At 46.0% G+C, this 21,337-nt stretch overlaps 1 protein-coding gene across 2 annotated transcripts in view; it reads left to right on the top strand.

Moving 5' to 3' along the window:
* Positions 1 to 19,515, top strand: part of LOXHD1 (lipoxygenase homology PLAT domains 1) — a 78,649-nt gene extending 59,134 nt beyond the window's left edge. For both annotated transcript variants that reach the window (XM_039567746.1, XM_039567745.1), the window contains exons 21-25: positions 469 to 654; positions 12,066 to 12,236; positions 13,379 to 13,517; positions 15,006 to 15,167; positions 18,790 to 19,515. In XM_039567746.1, the coding sequence (XP_039423680.1) occupies positions 469 to 654; positions 12,066 to 12,236; positions 13,379 to 13,517; positions 15,006 to 15,167; positions 18,790 to 19,270 (1,139 nt within the window). In that variant the 3' untranslated portion in view covers positions 19,271 to 19,515. The remainder of the gene's footprint in view (positions 1 to 468; positions 655 to 12,065; positions 12,237 to 13,378; positions 13,518 to 15,005; positions 15,168 to 18,789) is intronic.
* Positions 19,516 to 21,337: the final 1,822 nt, after the last annotated feature.

Below are 21,337 nucleotides of genomic sequence, written 5' to 3'. Positions count from 1 at the left end.
CCTCAGTGGGAACAGCACTTTGTGGCTAGAAAAGTTAAAGTATGTTCTTTAACACTCTTTTGTAGATTGCTGGATCCTGCTGGGTAAGTCACTTTACTTCCCAAGCTATCTTGGAATAACAAGAGTTACTACACTGACATCCCCTGCAGAACATTGTGATGGACAGTCCTCCATCAGGAACAGAAATTCCTGCTTCCTATGAGCACTGCAATCATCAAGGTCACCACACCTCAAGCACAAGGGCAAAGCATCCAACTGTATTTGTGGGATGGACTGGAAGGGTTGGTTGTCCTCTCTGCAGGATCCTGCACGAACCCACTGAAATGTCTTGGCTGTGCCCAGAGAAACATGAGCAGCCCTGCAGCCTCTTCCATCCTGCCTTTGCTCCTCCCCATGCGACTGGGAGCAGAGAGTCAGCCCAATGTGGCAGGGTAACTCATGGCTTTTTTCCCTTCTCTCTCCTTCCAGGGGCAGGCACCGATGCCAACGTGTTCTTGATCCTGTTTGGGGAGTATGGGGACAGCGGCACCCTGCCTCTGAAGGAGTCCAATAACTCCAATAAGTTTGAGAGGAACCAGATGGATGAATTCAGCTTCTCTGAAATGCTGAGCCTGGGAGACCTCTGCAAAGTGCGGATCTGGCACGACAACAAAGGTCAGGACAGTGACGTGGGTGGTGGGAGAGTTTGAGATGTGTTCACTTGAGGAAACACAGGGACACAAGGCAGGCTGAAGGCACTGTCCCCAGCTCTGCTTCAGGCTGAGAAAGTTACCTGGATTCTTCCCAGATCCTGTGCCCCAGCTTCCCTGTCTAGACACACCCCTTCATGCAGGTGACCCTCTCCCTGGCCACTGCTGCAGCATCTGCTCCAGCGGGTCTCCATCTTCAGTCAGGGCTTACAGCCACCTCTGCAGCACTGGGGATGCCTCCCCCAGGCAAAGCCATCCAGCCTGTTGTCCCAACACACTCACTCTACCCATGCATGCCTCTTACACAGACCAGCATGGCACTTCCAGAGCAATTTAATGCTCTCAGCCTGACACCAACACGTGGGGTAATGCAGCCTGGCACAGCACAGTGAGTCTAAGAAGACAGAAATAAAGATCTGTGTCTTTACTAAAATCACTACATCAGCCAGTGAGCGTGCAGTGCACTGCTGAGGGAGGTTCTGGCATTTCCCTGCTGCTGGACACCCTAACTGGTGTCACAAGCAGCAGAGCAGTGCTCAGTACTGCTGTCAAAGTAATTTGTGTTGTCATTCAGGCACCAAGAGGTGTCTTGTAAAAAATGCATCTCTAACACTGCTGTGGTGACATCCCATCCCATCCTATCCCATCCCATCCCATCCCATCCCATCCCATCCCACCTCATCTCCATGTGAAAGAGATTATACTGCATTAGCAGTGGCTTGCTCACTAGTGGCCAGCCCTTGCTGCAGCCCGAAGGTGAAGCTCCATGGCTCCCACAGACTCACCTGAGTCACTATTAATAAAGCTGTTTGGCAGTAATATTTATCAAAATCTGGGGAGGAATGGCAGCAGAACCACCCAGTCATTACCTGGTTGTACTGAGGCAGCTGGTTTATGGCTGGGGTGGGTTTTATGCCAGCAATGATATGACCTGGCCACCATCTTCTCAAATATACCAAGTCATGACAGATGCATGTCACGCTCTATTTAATAAAAGATGCTATCTCTGGATTAGACTTTCCCATTGGAAAGTCTTTGCGAGAGAGAGAGAGAGAGAAAAAACACATCTAATCGTAGCCTCTGTCTGCTGTGAAATATGGGAAATACATCCACCTAACATGATTGTTTATTCCCAGACACTGCAAGCTCTGAGCTCATATTCATCACTCCCATAACACAGCACAATTTAGTTGATTAAACTCTATAATATCATGTTATATAGCTGGTGCTGAATGCAGTAAGGGAGCTGCTTTCACCTGATTACTTTGCCAAAACACTAATTCCTTGGATCTGCAGTTTAGATGTAGATATGGAAAGGGCTATTGAATGAGAGTTTTAGCTCAGTAAAAAGGGTTTGCTGCAGTTCCAAGAGTGGATGAGACATCCTTCTGATAGCAGCAAGAAATCAACATGGACTTGCAGATTTGCTTTCAAATCTATCACCAGCTAAAATGTGTGCTAAAAGAACTTTTTCCTCAAGAGGCATCATGGCTCCCTGGTGACTGGCCGTGCTAATAGGATGAAATACACCCACCAGAGCAAAGCTGGTCCTTAGGGCTCAGGCACATGGACAGACTGGGATGCAGGAAGGTAAGAACTGGATCAGATCGAGGGTCTGTGGAGCGCAGCAGCTCTTTCCAACAGCAGCATCACTGGATGCCTGAGGAGGAGGACAGACTGAGCGAGCATGTGTAATCCTTTCACAACCCTCTGCATTTTACTACAAGGGAATTTCCTGAACTGGATATCATTTTTGTCCATTAAGTAATTTCCAGTGAATTTTCTCATTCAAGTTCTTGCCCAGGCCCTCCAGGAGACATTTGCACCCACACATCCCGTGGCAGTGAGTCCCACGGGTTCGTTGCCTGCTGCGTGACGAGCAAATCCTGTTAATCCAGGAGGATTTTGTTGCCTTTTCCTTCTTTCACAAGTGATCATGGCTCACCCTCTCAGCGCCACTGATGATGCTGACACAGGTTGGTAATTGCTGGCTGTGTGCAGCTGGTTGGTGGCAAAGGGAGGTAACAGAGTTCAGCCTTAGGCTAAGCAGTAAGTAGGCTCAATTAGTTTAAATTTGCTCTGGGCTAAGAACATGTACCCAGATAGCCACCACAAGTCAGCTAAAATACTAGGCTGGGTGTCTAGAACCTGAAATATGTATAAAAATATACATGGCAACCTCATATTCTCTTTCCTTATTTCCTCATGACACGGGTTTCCACTTATAAATTCTAGTTCTTACCAGACCTGGCTGACAGCAGGGTTAATTTAAGCCTTGGATAAACACCATGCTCAGGTTTTGTTCAGCAAAAATGTACTTGCTTTTCCCCACAGAAAGAAGGAAAACTGTTGTTTAAATCATAACATACGTTGTCTACATTGTTCTTGCATTAGTCATGTGAAAAGCATCTCCTATCTAAAACTTCACACAATTCAGCATGACAGTTTGTTGGGTGGGTAGAGTATTTATTACTGCTGAGATCCCAGGATATAGCTATCCTTTGAATAGATGCCTGCTCCCTATATATAATTTATATAAATTGGCTGTGGCACTGCCTAGAAATTCCTGGCTCTATTTCTTTTAAATGAGTAGTAGGATCAGGGGTCAAGTAGGGTTTTTTGTCAGATGCATGAGGGACTTTGGGTATTAAATAAAAATGTGTTTGTATTTACCACTAGTCTGAGGCTTCAGATGTTGATCATTCTTTCTTTACCTCTTTTCTGGCTCTTTTGGACTACATGGTTCTCTGCCAATGGCGTCTGGAAGGCTTGACCTCACACTGGCCTACACCATTGCTCCTCAAATCCTGGATACTTGCTCTTTTCTTTATGTTCTAAATTATCAGTCTCAATCACAGAATCACAGAATGGTTTGGGTTGGAAGAGACCTTAACGATTCTCTCATTCCACCCCTTGCCATGGGCAGGGACACCTTCCACTATCCCACGTTGCTCCAAGCCCTGTCCAGCCTGGCCTTGGACACTTCCAGGGATCCAGGGGCAGCCACAGCTGCTCTGGGCACCCTGTGCCAGGGCCTGCCCACCCTCACAGACAGCAATTCCTTCCCAATATCCCATCCAGCCCTGCCCTCTGGCACTGGGAAGCCATTCCCTGTGTCCTGTCCCTGCATGCCTTGTCCCCAGTCCCTCTGCAGCTCTCCTGGAGCCCCTTTAGGCCCTGCCAGGGGCTCTGAGCTCTCCCTGGAGCCTTCTCTTGTGCAGCTGAACACCCCCAGCTGTCCCAGGCTGGCTGCAGAGCAGAGGGGCTCCAGCCCTGGAGCATCTCCATGGCCTCCTCTGGACTGGCTGCAGCAGCTCCAGGTCCTTCTGATATTTGGGACCAATGTCAATACCACATCAAGTGCCCCATCAGAGCTAGTTAGGGGAAATACGAACCATCAAAAGGCTTCTTTTTCCTTGTCATATCAAGATGTCAACCATCTGCTTGTATTTCAGGATAAAATACATTTAAATGCCTCGCCCATTGTGTTCACCATGCCATGCACCACAGCTCAGCATCCCTCTCCCTTGGTGAAGCCTTGCTGCAGTGGCTTTAGTCCCAGTTCTCATCCCACTTTTGTCTATCCTTTCACTGAAATCTGACTGCAGAAGGGTGTTCAGAGTTGAAGAGACAGTAATTGCCGTGGCAAAGTGTCAGAAGGTCTTTAAATTGCAAACACCGTGTTTTCATCCTCTGGAAAAGCATGCCAGTTTTATGGTCCCACGTTAAAGCTTTTAAATGCCGTTTTCCCCACAAAAACTGCTGAGTGGCATCTCTGTATGAGACATAAAGGAGGAATGAAGCCCCCATCTAATTTCTCTAACTTCAATAAAAATGATTAGGGAGGAAGTTGTTGCTCATTTGAAAACAGGCAGTTTAAAGACTTCACAACTGCAATTTCAAGGAATTGTTCCTGATTTTTTTAGATGTTTAGAGTTCACCAATGAGATTCTGGTAACAGCAAAGTGACGTGAATGAAATTTAGTTTTAATTTTGCTCCACGCCTTTTTATCTTGCCCCTGTTTACTTTGAGATACTGATGTTCGACCTAATATATTTAGACTCCCTGAGCAAATTTAATCACTTCCAGACTCCCCATCTCCTGATCTCAGATAGACACTATGTATTTTCTCATATCTCAGTTCATTTACTTCTACATTTATGCAAGATCAGTATCTGTAGGTCTGCAGAAATGCTGGCTTTCTAAATATAGGCCTCAATTTTTTTTTTTTTTTTTTTTTTTTTTGTCTGCTGTAAGGACTAAATCACCATTCTGGAAGAATGACTGAAAGTTTCTCAGTATCTCAGTAGCAGAATTATTTACCTACAAAAAGCTTTTTTTTCCCCCCCTTTTTTTTTTAATGGATTATTGTTGCCTTTTTCTCCATGAAACAAGGAGGTATGGGAAATCTGGACTTAGCTCCCTCATCTGCCTGAGTAGATTTGAATCCAGGTGATAAGCAGTCTGTCTAAAGTAATTAATTTCAGATTCTTGATTATCTCAGTTGCCATCAACCAAGGGGAGCCAGGAACAGTCTAATTACAGATAAACTAGACTTTTCTCTGTTGTAGGAGCAAAGACAAAAGCAAATACCAAGGTTATGGAGCCAAACTTCTTCTTTGTCTTAAAAGGGCCTTTCTAATTCACCAACTGCTCTGACATTGTCTAGCAGAATTTTAAATAGCCTATCTGCCCCAGTGACTCCTTTTGGATGGCTCTTCCAAAAAAGAAAGTCTCTTATTTCCTTTCTTGATATGGACTCAAGTCAGAACCATTTATGTACCCTTGGTTTTCCTTTTCTTTCTCTGAAGGAACTACCTTTTCAGAGAGCAGTATCTTGGCTCAGATGCTAAATTGGCCAGGCCTTGAACTCACAGCACACAGCTATTCCAAAGGTCTCTTTCTGCAATTCATGGACATGATTCCAAGCCTTTGGGGCACTTGTAGACCATAAATTATTTAGAAAAAAACCCTAAAGAACTGGATTTTTTAGGCCTTTGTAAGGATTTACTCAGCTATCAGGCCTGAGAAGGGCTTTTCTAAGCCCCCCTCTCAGCTCTTGACTGTTACCTCATAAAGTCTGCTGATCCTCGGGGCAGATTTGTTGAAGAGTTTCCGCTTTAAATACAAAGTGAGAGGAAGAGAAATAGATGTGTAAAACTGCCCAAGGAGAGGAGAGTCCGTCATGCTCCCTGTTCTGCTGGTGGCTCACTACAGAGGAAGACAGTGACAGCTCCTGCACATCTTTCTGGGTGCATTGAAGTCTGCAGCTCAGAGTGGGCACACGTCAGGGTGCAATCTGCAGGCCTGCAGCATGCCAGCAAATATGCCATGGCTGATTAGTGCTTCAAATTGCCCAAATCTGCCCTCAGCACCTTGGGAGACCCAGCACTGACCCACAGAGCCCCCTTCACAATCCTTGCACCTTCCTCTCTCTTCAATGCCAGGTTTTTCCTTTGTGCCAAACAGTGTTATCACGAAGATAAGGACTGCACCCCTGAGAGGGTGGTGAGGCCCTGGCACAGGTTGCCCAGAGAAGCTGTGGCTGCCCCATCCCTGGAACTGCTCAAGGCCAGGTTGGATTGGGCTTGGAGGAGGCTGGGATAGTGGAAGGTGTTCCTGCCCAGGACAGGGGGTGGAATGGGATGAGTTTCAATCTCCCACCTATCCCAAACCATTCCATGATTCTGTGAAAGATGTGCTACAGGTGTTACAGCTTAACCAACAGATATGCCAAGATATCACAGTCCAGAGCTGACAGGAAGCAGAAAAAAAGATGTAAGGAATTAAAACAGCAGAACCAGAGAGAAGAAGACAGCTTCAGTGTTGACCTTGTGCATTCATTCCTTTCCAATCTTGGGAATTGCAGAACAGTTCAGAAGGAGCCCAAAAGGCCAGAGGTAGCCTTAGAATTATCATTTCTGTAAAAGCTTCTCTTTTCTACAGGCCTCCTTTGCTCCTCTTAGGGACAAATTATCCTGCATCCTTGTTAAAAGCTTTTGCTTCAAGTATTCTTCAATAAAATACAAAATTTTCTTCAATCACAAGAATATAATCTGAGAAATTGTTCCATCTCCAGTCTGAGCTGCTAAGTGCTTTTGCACAGGAGTAGTTTATCTGTAAGATGCGAGGGCTGGAGGACTGGGGTGTGTCTGAGGGTAATTTATGGGCGGTTTTGACCTGAGTCAAATCTTGGACTGAACAAGTTGCAGAGACAATAGAGGAAAGGGGGGTGCAGGGCACCTCTTCTCTAAAACTGTCCCAAGTGTTCATCTTCTGCTTTCTCAAATGTTGTGAGGGGTTTTGCATTGCCTGTCTGCCCTGATGAGAAATGTTGTGGTGTGAACTAACATGATCCTAAAGGAGAGATATACAAAATGGATCTATTTTTATTCTGCCACTGGCTTGCTGAATGACCTTGCGTAAATCACATCCCTGTGCCTCATTTTCAATTATGTAAATTAGGGATAAAAATTATTCACCTTCTTAGAGTGCTTTGAGATGTACTGATGCACATCTAGATGCTATGATTTTAACACCTCACAATTAAGGCTCCATTTCTAGCGATTTGATGCCGCTATCAAAACTCCCACCACTTTCTGGGCGATGCTTCATGAGGTGAGGTTTAGGGATGGCTGCTCACCTAACCAGGCAGGGGACAAACAATGCCAGAGGATGCAAGGCTGATGAACTGTCTGTGCAATGGTCATTACTTCATGTTTCAGAGAACATTAAAATTAAAAAAAAATAATAAATAAAAATGCAGTTAAGGGGCTGAGCAGTGCGGGTTGATGGTTGTGAATGGCTTGGCAGCAGCAATTCTTCACTGGCCCCTGAGCAGTCAACGTCCCAAGCAGGAGGGATTTTTTACTCCTGTGGAAACATAAGCACCAGTAATGACTACTATTATCCTCAATCGGTCATCAGCTGCTTGCAAAACCAAACCAGAAAAGATATGCTACAGAAGGATAAGGGATAAAGAGGATAGTCCATGAATACGGCTGCAAAAAGTGGAGACTTCCATGGACATGTGTATATCCAGGCACGATATGGTTCTGCCAGCAGATTTGATCCCACCAGCTCTTTCTTTGCAAGGAATAGTTAATATTCACTATAGCAAGGTCAGGGACCAGGTGTTGGGTGAGCAGTGGATCCACCACACTTGTTTCAGTCTTTTTTTCATCCATCTTCCCGTGTTTCTGCAGGTGTCAAAATGGCTTAATATTTTAGGGGTGAGTACAGGCAAGTTGTGGCTGCTGCTGAGGGAGGCAAAGGAAGCTTCTGGTGCTGCAGGCTGGGGTTTTAGTTAAATGAAGCAGTAATGTCATTATCTGTGTTTCATCTACCGCTTCTACAGTCAGACTCGATTGTGCTAATCACTGCACAAACAGGTGACAAGGAGCTTACAATCCAACCTGTCTAATGTCAGGAAAGCACAGACCTCCAGCATCACCTGGGGAAAACGAAAGATGGTCCTGTGAGGGCCCTTCAGGTGTACACAGGGGGTCCTTGCCCAGTATCACCCAGCAGCCACCTTGCATCCTTTTGAATAAGAGGATAAATGGGACAAATAACTGCTCTTTTGGATAAAGATATTTGGAGAAAAGAATACATTTCCCTACATCACACTAAATTATACAGAGTCAAGCAAGCAAAGTGATTCTTTTTTCCCCAAAGCTCTTCTCTTCCTCTAATTACATTTGAAATGTTTTGCATGCTATTGAAAATGTCACTTCCAGCTGCAGACCATTAAGGAGCCTATGTGGCACTGCCATGGGTTTTATTAAGGCAGGTTTGTTGCTGGGGATTTCAATGGCAGCAAAATGAGGCCTGGGGTGAAATACCTTTTGTTACAAATGTTGAACACTTGTTTTGGTGGTCGGGAACCTTTCACAAAGGCGCAGTTCTCACCAAATTATTTTAAAGACCAAGGCTGGCATAATTGGGCAGGAACTACTCAGATATGTGCTGTTTCTTCCCTTCTGCCCTGAAGCACTAATGGAGGTAAATGTAGTGGTCCTGGTTTGTACTGGGTTCACGGCAGAAATTTGTGCAGCTGATGTTTTCCTGAGCCCTTTTTTTCCTGGTACTGTTGTTTGGGGTGCCAACGGGATACTAACAGCTCTGCTTTGGTTTTTCTGCAAGCACCCAAATCTGAGTGATGGAGCAGCTCTGGCCCTCACAGTGGATCAGGATCAGGGACAGTGTCAAGGGGAAAGGCTGATGAGCCATTTCTGCAGAGATCCTTCAGTTTGTCCTTGCAGCCAGGCTGTGTGAGCAGTGGTCAGGACTTGGGAAATCCTTTCACCCTGCTGCATTCACATCACCTTTCTGGCTCCTCTTCCTCCTTCCTATGCTGCTCTATAAACCAGCTTGGGTTGAGGATTTGGTGACTCTGGGGTTGGAGTTTCCTTTCCTATCATTGCTTAGGTGCTGTCGAGTCTCTGAGCCCATTGCAAAAGTCACAGAGGAACACAAGGGGTAAACGGGATAATAGCCTGAAACCAGGATTTCATGACCTGAAAAGTAGTTCTGCAGACATGATTTGTTCTCCTTCTGCTGACGTGATCCCCAGCACACAGAGCCAGCCCAGCAGAGGGAAAGTCTCACATTTAGACTCTGTGCATCACTGGCCTTTCCATTTTTTTTTTCTGGACTAACGCAAAAAGGAATTTTATATATATTTTCCCAGTCTGACACAAGAGAAAAACAATACCTTTTCTGGTAGAGCCGGTTGTATTTTTCAAACACAAACCAACCTTTCCATTTCCACATCAGCTTCTAAATGGTTTTTAGTGCTGTGGCAATGAGACCTTTGATGTGACACCCCTCCTGGCACCATGGGACATGGACAGGGTGGGGAGGTATGCTGCTATGGACATATCCAGTACAGCTTTCACCTGGGCTGAGCTATTTCTCCTAGAAATGAAAAGCATTTAGGGATCCTTGTACAGGTCTCTTAATCTAATTTAAGTCACTAACAACTAGGAATGAAAATGAGAAAAAAGGCAAATTCTAGTGAGAGGGAAGAGAAATGTTTGGGGTTTTTTTGAAGAAGATGGGAAGATATTTAGGGGCAGTTGTACCATTTTTCTAAGACTGTCCATCCAGATCCTTCATTTATGTACTCCTGTGCTGTAAAGAACACCCTGTTGGCATTTTCTTTTCAGTGTTGATTCCTGACAGAGCTCAGCATTTGCTCTTTAAATAGCCCAGAGCTGATAAAAGCATCTTTGTGGGGAGGAGCTGGCTTTGTCCTCAACTCCAACATCTGCAGGAAAGTCAGGTCTGTCCCATCTCTGCCTCTGATAAAAGAGCAGGATTTTTGCTGCAGCTTCTTGGTGGTGTGGCTGCTGGCACCAGGCTGGAGAAGAGGGAGGAGGGTATGTGCACCTCAGCCTCTTTTCTGGTACTGCTTAGCAGTGATCCTGACCCCATCATCCTGTTCACTGCTGGCAGCAGGGCTGAGATCAACAATTTATTCCGCCCTGGCCTGCAGTCACTGCTGTCTCTCACTGCAGAAGGAAGGCGTGTTTTCTTTCTTTCATGCTGTACTATTGTCACTGAAGTTTTGATGGAAGCAGAACAGTCTCCTGAATATGCTGCAGAGAGGTTCATTGAACTTAAATGGAAAAGATCCTACCAAAAGATTAACAGTTGACACTGCCAACATGTGTAGAATAAATTTCCAGAACAGCCCCAAAGAGCAAGCTGCTCCAGTTAAATCACAGTGGGAGCCCTGGAGAACTTCACAGAATCATGGAATCACAGAATCTTCAGGTTGAAAGAGATCTTAAAGACAATCGTGTCCCACTCCTGCCATGGGCAGGGACACCTTCCACTATCCCAGGTTGCTCCAAGCCCTGTCCAACCTGGCCTTGAATACTTCCAGGGATCCAGGGGCAGCCACAGCTTCTCTGGGCAACCTGTAAAATTAAAACAGATGGCACCAAGTTCTTCTCACCAGTGTCCAGGGACAGGACAAGAACAAATGGGCTCAAACTGAAATACAGGAAATTCCATGTCAAATAAGAAAAAAAGCTTTTTTTCTCTGCATGGGTAATCAAACTCTGGCACAGGCCACTCAGAGAGGTTGTGGAATCTCCATCCTTGGAGATATTAAAAACCTGGCCACACACAGCCCACTCAACTGCTTCAGCTGAGTCTGCTCTAAGCAAGATGTTCTAGAGATGTTCACAATGATTTTGCAGTTTTTTGCCCCTGAAATTTAAGGGGTAAACGGTGCTGTTGGTTGAGGTCTGTGCTTCATCGTGCACAATTAAATTTCCTAAGTTGGAGAAGGTTCTGGAAGCCAAAGTACAAAACAGCAATGGCTGTGAGGATGGTAAAGAATGGCCAGCACATATTGTGGAGGCTCACAGTCCACAGGAGAAGGGCAACTTGTTGATGTAACTCAAAAATGTGCCATCATTTTCCAGTCAAGGATAATGAGGATTAATTTTTGCAAACGAAGGCACACGGCAGTGAATTCCTGGAAGAGCAAAAGCTGTTTAATCTCTCCAGGATGTACATAATAAGTGAGCAGAGATGTCTCATCATGAGCATAACCTTTTTTTGTCTGACTAATAGCAGGACTTGTAAGTAAAACTGTCAGAACCTCACGTCCCCACCGAGGTCAACAAGTGCTCCTGTGATTTTAACAAAGAAATCAGGAAAATGTTCTCAAATGCTGTTTTCTTTGTTTTCAAGTTGCTTTTCCAATGGGGAAAAAAACAAACCAAACAAACGAAGTAGCAAACTAAAAAGGTGCTGTGGCTCCTCAGAAGGCCCCCCTGATGGAACATCCATCACTTTACTCTGTCCTGTTTTCACATCCAGTCCCAGCACTCATGAATTTGCCCTGGTTGCTTGGCAAGGATAGGTGGTTGCCTTGTATGTGCTGGCTGGCAGGGCCAAAGGAGCAAGTTATACTTTACATTCTGACTTCAAATCCAGAGAGGAGACCTTAGAGCCCCTGCCAGTGCTTATAAGATGGGGACAAACATTTTAGCAGGGCAACGGGGGTGGTTTAAAAATAGAAGAGGGTCAATTTAGATTAGATATATAAAGGAAGAAATTTTTTACAGTGAGGGCAGTGAGGGTCTGGCACAGGTTGCCCAGGGAACTTGTGGTTGTCCCAACCCTGGAAGTGTCCAAGGCCAGGTTGGACAGGGCTTGGACCAACCTGGAATAGTGGAAGGTGTCCCTGCTTATATCTGGAGCATTGGACTTTAAAGGTGCCTTCCAGCCCGAACCATTCCTTTATTCTACAATTTCTAGCAACTAGCATGGAACTACCAAGGAAAGGTACCTCACCTCCTTACTCAAGCTACATGCAAACAACCAAACCTTTTTTATTTTTGTTACTTTACTAGGAATTGCACCAGGCTGGCACTTGGAATATATTGATGTGATGGACTCTGCCTTGGACAAGACATTTCGCTTCCAGTGTGATCGCTGGCTGGCTAAAGGTGAAGATGATGGGCAGCTCATCAGGGAACTGGCTTGTGCCAATAATGACATCCTGGAACTGAAGGAACGGACTGGTGAGTTTTGAGTGGTTTTGTGTCATTTCCTGAGTGACCTCAGAGGCCATAGGACCACATCTCCTGCAAGCTAAAGGTTTCCATGCAGGCTTTAAGGGTTATTTCATATGCACTTTAGTTCAATAGTGCAGTTCTATGATAAGAAAGAAACAAAACAGGATTTGTAAGGAAGAAAAAGATCTCATTCTAGGTTGAAACCTAAGAGGGGCCCATCTGCAGTGATTCAGTGCATCAGTAAGCCATGAGAACACATGGATATGATCTCATTAGAAGTAATGTGCTTGAGTCTTTGAGGTGGAAAATAAGTTCCGTCCTTAAAGCTTGATAAGTAACATTGCTCCAGCACCCTCTTTCACTCGTTCAGGGCTACCAGCTTAAGTGTCCCAGCTGAACATGACAGCTGAGCTTAACAGCCCATGGTCCTGGATCTGCTCTGGGTAATCCCACTGGGCCCAAGGTAATTACACTGGTATCTGATGTGGTGGGTGATTCAGCCAACAAGAGTTACTTAACCACGCTGATGATAGGCAGAGTCCATCTCAAGAATACTGCACCAGAGCTCTTCTTCAGGAGAATCCTGGAGAGAAAATAATCACATTGCTTCACAGTGAATTTGCTCTGCCCCTGAAAAAAATCAGCCTTGTGAGGGCCATTTTGGGTACTTACAGGCCACCACAGCATCTGAGCACATCGTGTTGGATACATGGACATCCTCACTCTGCTAGGAACAGTGGCACACAAAAAAAAATAGAAGAAAATAGGAGGATTTGGGCTGTTTTTCAGATGAAGTGCTTAGCACAGCATGGAGCTGGACACAGCTTGTTCAAGATGGACTTCAATCATCCTTGTGGGTCACTCCAACTCAGAATATTCTATGATTCTAAGAATAACTCCATCTATTCTTGCTACCTGATTGAGCAGGACTCATATTTTTCATGTATTCTATCCCGAAGCACTTAGAAGTCAAAAGTCCCACAGATTTCAGTGTTTCCACCCTTACTTCACAAATGCTTGCTGTCTTGTGTGCTGTGGTAAATATTAGGAAAAGGGATTTTAAGCAAAGTGACAGCCAAATGAAGAGATCTTGCAGGCCATCTGCTCTTCCTTTTCTTTTTAACGTGTGTGTTAATTATGCTTTAAAGCCTATGAGATTGTCACAGTAACCAGCGACAGAGAGGATGCAGATACAAAGGAAAACATCTGGATCATCCTAGAAGGAAAGATGGGCCGTTCAAAGGAATTCCTTATGGAAAACTCCTCCAAGAAAAGGAGATTTGAAAGGTAGTAAACAGGATGGTGGGCCAGAGGAACTCCCCACCAGTTGTGTGTCCTCCACAAACACCACCTCTTCTCCGGGATGGTTTAGGGAGCAGTGTTTGTGCTATGCTGCTTCTCATCCCCCTTCCAAAAAGCTCGATGGCTTCCCACTTGAATTAAGAGGAAGATGACAAGTGAGTTTCTGGTGGGCAGTCACAGAGTAGGTTTTAGAACAACAAGAAAAATGCATTTGGTGAGAGGAAATGTGGACGTTGCATGTGTGTGTGTGTGTGTGTGTGTGCGTGCATCCTTTTGTATCAGCACATACAAGACCGCAGGGAGGCTGTGTGGTTTTTGGCTGGGAGGAGCAGAAGGAAGCTGGAGGTGGTTTTAGTTCCTTTTCCAGCATCTCACTGGCAGTGGGAATCAGAGAGAAAGTAATAATAGTTGGAGGCTAGATGTTGTCAGAGCTGCTCAGATTTGACTCTGCAGACGGATCTGCGGGGTAAGGCTGCAAGATCACTGTCGCGTGAGGAAAGGCAGGAATCAGCCTCCTGCTGGAGGCACATCCATGGAACATGGGGCATATTCCTTCTCCCACGTGGGACCAAAGTGCTCCAGGTGTGAGCAGGATTTTCTGCTTTGTTTAACGACACAGCACACCCTTAGGAGACAGGGACCTTGTCAAAGTCACAGGCACTCCTGGTGTTGTGTTGCTTTGCAGGGAGGAAAGGTTTTTCTGGTAAAGAAAGGTGAAATTATGGCTCATGTGGAATGTAATATGACTGTCTGAGACATCATGTGAAATATGAAAGACCAGGAGGAGCTTCCTCCTGACCTTGAGCTGATGGTGTCTACGGAGGAGTTAAACATCACTCTTCATGAGTCGCAGTCTGTCCTTGGAGGGAACAAGGGCCAGTCCAAGGAAATAAACCTAACAGATACTCAGGGGACACAACACGGATCCAGTCAACACTTTGACAGAGACCTATCATGCCTGCCCATGACAGCGGTTTGGAACTAGATGGTCTTTAGGGTCCTTTCCAACCCAAACCATGCTGAGATTCTGTGATTTAATTGTTTCTCTGAACTATTTCCAATCCAAGCTTCAGGAAGGGTGGATGAACTAGCAAATTTAAAACAGCTACAGTGGGTAGATGTGTAAGAGATACAGTATCTGTCAAGAATGAATGAATAAGTGCTGGAGGGGAAATTAGTCATTCTTTAGCTTTATCTGTAATGAGGCAAATTGATTTTGTATGTGGAACAGCTCAAGTTTATCCTAGAAAGTCCTAGTGGCAACAATTTAAAGTGTCACCCCTAATCAGAGAAAATACTAAATTTAAATATGGAAATTATACTTTGTGTTGAATGATTGTAGGTTAAATCAAATGACTGTAAATGAAGGCTTATCTTCTCTCTTCCATTGCCATGTGCAAATTACTTAATGTCCATATGAGGCAAGTCACTGGCAGCCTCCAGGATGCTGAAACTGCTCCCTGTTTCCTGTAGGGGAGCAACAGACATATTCCAGTTTCCTTCAAAGAACGTTGGTGATATTGCAGCCATCTGTGTTGGTCACTGCCCAAAAGATGGGAAGAAGTCCTCTGCAAAAGCTGATGTCTTCTGGCATGTCCAGGAGATTACCGTGACAGAGATGGAGCTCTGCAACAAGTAAGTGCCTGCTCATCTGCAAGGAGCTACCCTGGGAGGGCATGGGGGAGCTGAGCAGCTCTGCACACATCCACCTAAAACATTTCAGGCTTAAGAAATAGTAGAAAGTCTTCCTTTCTGATATGCAGTTTAGTGTGTCCCAAATGTCCATATGTGACTTACCTGTGCAATTTCTGAGTTGTTAAAGAGGGTATTTGCATCTGCAGGTGAATTGACTAACAAATTGGCTGGGGTCAATCTCACAGACAGGACAAATTTATGTCTCACCTTATGGAAAATAATCAGAGTGGCTGAAATTCAAGGAGTTAGTAGGGTACTCTCCACAGACTGGTCTTTAGGTAAGTAAGTCTCATGAAGGAGTTCCTAGTAACAAGTTGAGAGTAAGACAAACCCTGACCCTCTGATTCAGAGAAGTTTGGATGAGAGATCCTCCTGGTCTGGTCCAAAACGCCAGGAGTGACTGGAAAGGTCACAGTCATGCAGCTCAAACATACCTGAGGAGCCCTGTGTCAGGTCCTACACACTTTGGCCTGGGCCCCATCTTTGGAAGGGGAGCAGATTCCACAGGGACTGAACAGGAACAGACAGGAGATCTTCCATTTGCAGAACAAACTACACTTCAGCAAAACAATCCACGACATTAATTGTGGACTTCTTCTCTTCTCCATGATATTTCCATTGCTGCTTAAGAATTTAACTACAAGAAGTTCGTTCCAGCTGAGACAATTGGGTGTTTAAGAAGAAATCCTTGAAGAGGCACTTTTTTTTTTTAGAAGCTAAGAGTCTCTCCTAGCAAATTAATCAGCCAGCTGAAGAGCCTTAATAATATTTGCTGAATGAAAACTCAGTCAATTGCATACTAAAACATGTTCTTTTCTCCTGGTGGGGAAAAGCCTGGAACCCTCGAAGTCCAGCTGTGCAATCAGATCCGTGCCCTGAACTCACTGGGAGCATGCTGAAACTGCTGGGACAGTGTGCTGTGAAGGGGCCAAAGGTTTTCTCATAAAGTCCTATATTTTTAGGATTGCTTTAAATTAAAAAGGGTAGCCAGGAGGTACAGGTGAAGTCTGCAGCCTGTCCTTGCACTGGAGCAGGGGTCCAGCTCTGCAGATGCCGCACTTCACTGTGGTGTGTGCTGTGCACATGAACAACTGGAGAGCTTGCACTGTGACAAGTTCTCACTTCAGCTATTACCCAACCCAAATACTCAAAAAACCGACCCAGACAAGCCAAAAACCAAATTAAAAGAGTTACCAGGTTGTTGCAGCAATAGTTTTGAATTACACTGGGATTTGTCCTCTTGGTAGTAGATCTTAGTATGTAAAAAGATTGTATTTTGTTGGGGAAGATGAAACAGGAAAGCCTTATAAATATGATTGCCTGACAAAAGATTTTGGGAATATGAAAACTATAAGCAACATTGAAATGAAAGCCACCTTTGAATTACCAAGTCTTAGTTACTGAACAACTGGAAAACAATGGTATGGCCAACTGAAGGTAATCCCCTCTTGATTGAACAATACCCTCTGCTTGCAGGCAGGTCCAAGGGTCGGAGCAGACCCTACTAGCTCAGCAGAAGGGGTCCAAAGAGTAGTTTTTAGAAGTTAAGATGTAACACTCTATGGTAATATAAGAACTCTTGTAGGCTGTATGTAAATGCTATAGGATTTGTATCTTGTATTAGATTGGTTAGTGACAATTAGAATATTCAGTACAGAAGATGATTTATTGTATTGTAACCAGGACTTCACCTTTCCATTCTATTCTCATTACTTCTTCTTCACTCTCATTCCTCTCGCTCTCTCTCTCTCTTACCCGCTTACTCTCTTGCTCTCTTGGGCCTGCTCAGAGCTGCCAGCTGCAGCTCTGAGCAGTGCCCCTATACCCACGCCCTTTGCAATAAACCGCATGTTCCAAGATCTGCCTATAGAGATCTCTCGTCGTCGTCTGTCCTCGCCGTCCCCAACCGTCCGAACCCACACCCCAAGCTCCTACAGTATTTAAAGATTTTCCTTGCACATTCCAGGGCTACAAAGGTCATCTCTTTTCTTTTTGACCCTTGTGAAAATTGGCAAGCACCATTATACCTCCAGACCACGAGATATTACACAGCTGAGGAAATCAAACTGCGGCATCAGGCATCCTCTCCATCACACTCTCATGCAGTTTTTCTGTCCCCGAGCCTCAAATTTTGCTCCCCCTGGAATTTCTCATCTACAAAGCTTCTTTCCCGGGAATGAGTCCTTCATTTTTGGCTGCAGAAAATGCCAAGAGTATAGGAAGTGCTTAAGAAACACCAAACAGCTGGAGTCACAGTAACCCTTCCTCCAGGTGTTTATTTTACACACATGCTGCACTCCAGCCACATTCCACTCAGGAGGACCTGCTGCAGTTCAGTGAAGGCGGGGTAAGGGGGAAAAGCTCATTTGGAACTGATCTGCATCATTGGAAATGAAATGCATCATTAAAAGCAAAATTCTCCAGCCCCTGGCTGAGTGCCAGGTACGAGGTAATTGATGGATGTGCTCGGTGTTCCCCGCACCTCACCAGAGACAGCACTGCAGAGACAAGGGCAGTCGGCATCTGGTACCTATCACTTCTGTGTTCTGACTTTTTTTTCCCTGCTAAGAATGAGACGGGTGATCTAGAAAGGAAAGGGGAGATTTAAACCTCCTCCATCTTTCCCATTCCTTTTTTATGCCTTTTTTCCTGCCTTAGCTGTGGGTCTGACTGCTTGTCCTGCCTTGGTAACTGGACATGTCATTGCGCAGACTACAGAGGTGACAAGAGCCCCACACTGATCCTTCCCGTGTGCAGTGTGTCTGTACTTGTGTGGGAAGATGTCAGATTTTCCAGTTGCAAAGTCCCATGGTGGCTCTCTTTCTAGAGAGATATTCAAGTGCTGGCATGTATAGGGAAAAGTGATGAAACAGCATTAATATTGGGCAATTTAGTAGAATGCACAGTCCATAACTTGCTGGCTCCATGTTTGTACCAACAGCATGACCACAGCCCCAGGGCAGGGCCCGTCCCCTGTGCTGGCACTGCTGAGGCACCTCCAGTGCTGGGGACAGCTCTGGGCCCCTCAGGACAAGAGAGACATGGAGGGGCTGGAGCGTGTCCAGGGAAGGGAATGGAGCTGGGAAGGGGCTGGAGCCCCAGGAGCGGCTGAGGGAGCTGGGAAAGGGGCTCAGGCTGGAGCAAAGGAGGCTCAGGGGGGACCTTGTGGCTCTGCACAAGTCCCTGACAGGAGGGGGCAGCCGGGGGGGTCGGGCTCTGCTCGCAGGGAACAGGGACAGGAGGAGAGGGAACGGCCTCAGGCTGGGCCAGGGGAGGCTCAGGTTGGACATCAGAGAAAATTCCTCCATGGAAAGGTTTGTCCATCCCTGTCCCAGCTGCCCAGGGCAGTGTTGGAGTCCCCATCCCTGAAGGAGTTTAAAAGCTGTGTGGATGTGGCACCTGGGGACATGGGTCAGTGGTGGCCTTGGCAGTGCTGGGGTAGCAGGTTGACTCAATGACCTTACAAGGCTTTTTCAACACAAACAATTCTACGATTCTCTAACATTTGCCCCACAAAGTGGCTGCCCACACCATTAACCTGCTGCCGATTTCCCCGTGACAGGTACTTTTTCAGGTGCAATGTGAAAATCCCTCTGCGATACAAGAGGCGAGACTACAAAGTCTTTGAGTGTGCCAAGGTCACCGAGAGCTTCGCCAGCAAAGCCCGGAGCTTGGTGCCAGTCAAATACGAAACCATCGTGGTCACAGGCTTCGAGAAGGGCGCGGGCACCGATGCCAACGTGTTCATCACCATCTATGGCCTGAATGGGGACTCAGGAAAGCGGGCGCTGAAGCAGAAGTTCAGGAACCTCTTTGAGCGAGGCAAAACCAACAGGTTTTACCTGGAAACGCTGGACATGGGGGAGCTGAAAAAGGTCCGGATTGAGCACGACAACAGCGGCCTGGCTCCAGGCTGGCTGGTGGAGCGGGTGGAGATCACCAACTCGGCCACTGGTGTCACCACCATATTTCCCTGTGGGAAGTGGCTGGATGAGAACCGGGGGGATGGGTTAATCTGCAGGGACCTTTTTCCTACTCACTGAGGAGGGCACAGCTGCAGGAGGGTTTCAGTCCCTTCAGCATGCATATATTTTTCCTCATTGTACTGTTTTATATTGCATTTTGCTTTTTAAAACACTGCCTTTTGTATTGAGAGATTTTTAGTAGCAAGACACTCTTCCTGGGTTAACATTTTGTAAGAGTAATGCTGCTTTTTTTTTTGAAAGTGCACGTAAAGCTGTGAATTAAATAAATACTTTTATTGCTTACTTATGATTAAGAGCTACAACCAGCAGAGGCATAACCTGTCCTTTACCAGCTTAGATGTTTCTGCTTTCAGTGCTATGCCTTGCCAGGGCTGAGAAAACCCTCTGACCTACACCACTGACGGGCTCCACTTTTACATGAGCATAGAGGTTAAGAGAATTGAGACACTTTTATTTAAGAAAATTGAGCTTAGAGATACCAGTTTTTTCCCCACTTCTGGCAACTTCAAGCTCTGCACGTCCATACACACACATGCACACCTCCAGAAAGTATCACATGGAAAACATCAGGACTTTTCATAGGGAGTTTGGGGAGCATCTGCATCCACCCAGCCAGGTTTCAAGCAGTGCATGGTGTTTTCCACCCCATGGGCTTTTTTTCTCCCCAGGGCAGACTCAGCTCCCTGGCTGAATTCCTACAACTCTGCCAAGAGCTGAGACCTATGGTTATGGCTGCCAGAGCAAAAGACCTCCCAGATAATCAATTCCACAGCAAGGAAGCTGTGCTAACTATATTCAAAGCTGACTCAGGATAATCTTACCCTACATGGCCTGAATACCAGCTCCATTTCAGAGCAGCTGCCATTCATTTTAACTTTTTTTTCCCCCTTTAATAAGGATTGCTGTTTTGTCTTTTTCTGTGGTGGAGAAGGGATTTCCTGGAGGCAGCAAGGGCCAGTGCTCCTGTCAGTGAGCTCTTCCCAGGCACTCGCATCTCTACAGGTACCAACAAGAAAATCTGTTCATAAATCATTGCTTCTAGAGCCCTGTCTCTCTCTCTAGGGAGCAAAACAGCAGGACACATACTTTGGAGGAGAAAGGAGGGTGTTAGGGCCATGGGGACCTTCCTCCTGCCCCACCCTGGAGAGAACATTCCCTCTCCCAGAAGCTGGTTTTAAACAAGCACTTTGTATGAATAGGGATCAAATGGGTCAAGAGTGGGCTCAACCCACTAAGCCCACCCACCTCACCAGTTCCTGGGTTGGGGATGATACTTTGCTGGGACCCCAGCTGGATGTGCCAGGCCACGAGGCAGGAGTTTCCCACTGCTCAATCCCTGACTGCTCATGGACAAAGGAGGCCCAGCAAAGGCTGGTGATACTGAGACAGGGTTTAGAAGCATCTTAGGGGTTCTGTCGATTGCTCACGGGTATTTGAAAGCTGCTGTAACCCACCCAAGGCCTCCCAGAGAAGTTCTGCCTTTCTGTTTTCCACAGCAGGCACTGCTGAAGAGACTTGACCTTATTCGTGGCTGTCTGTGCCAGCTCACAAACAATAGCTCAGACTAATTCGTTTTAGAAAACTTTATGGTAACTGGTGGTTTTGGAGCAGAGCAAGTTGCTTAAATGAGCCCAGTAATCAACCTCATCAGTGATCAACTACTCACTGAGAGGAATAATAATAGCAGCCTTTGCTGGCTGTGTTCTCCCTCCTCACTGCACAGTGGGGCTGCCCAGCCCTGAGCAAAGAGCTGAACAGCAGGAGGAGCAGAACAGCCTTAGGAGGGCTGGAGGTGATTGCTAGGGTCTGATTGCATCCCTGGGACCCTGCTGGGATAGGGCTTGGACTCCCTGGATAGCCAGGGGGTCCCATGAATGGAGTCTGGAGCATCTGGGTTTGCTGTTCTTGTGCAGTGTCATTGCAGTTCCCCAGCAGGTGTTTGAAGCAAAATAAGGGTCAGGCTTTTGATCTCCCTGCATTCCCTCCCACCCAAGTCTAACCAGCACAGTGAAAAAAAACCTCCTGTCAAGAGGTTTGGCCCTTTTTTAGACAAAGGCATGCTGCACTGAAATAGGAGTTTGTCCCATCGTCTGGGTGCTGTAGCCCCAGCACTTCCAGCTGGCT

The sequence above is a fragment of the Corvus cornix genome, chromosome Z (genome assembly GCF_000738735.6).
Source record: "Corvus cornix cornix isolate S_Up_H32 chromosome Z, ASM73873v5, whole genome shotgun sequence".
NCBI classification, from domain to species: domain Eukaryota; kingdom Metazoa; phylum Chordata; class Aves; order Passeriformes; family Corvidae; genus Corvus; species Corvus cornix.
Note: the sequence above shows the minus strand (reverse complement) of the source record. Positions and strands in the feature narration are given on the sequence as shown.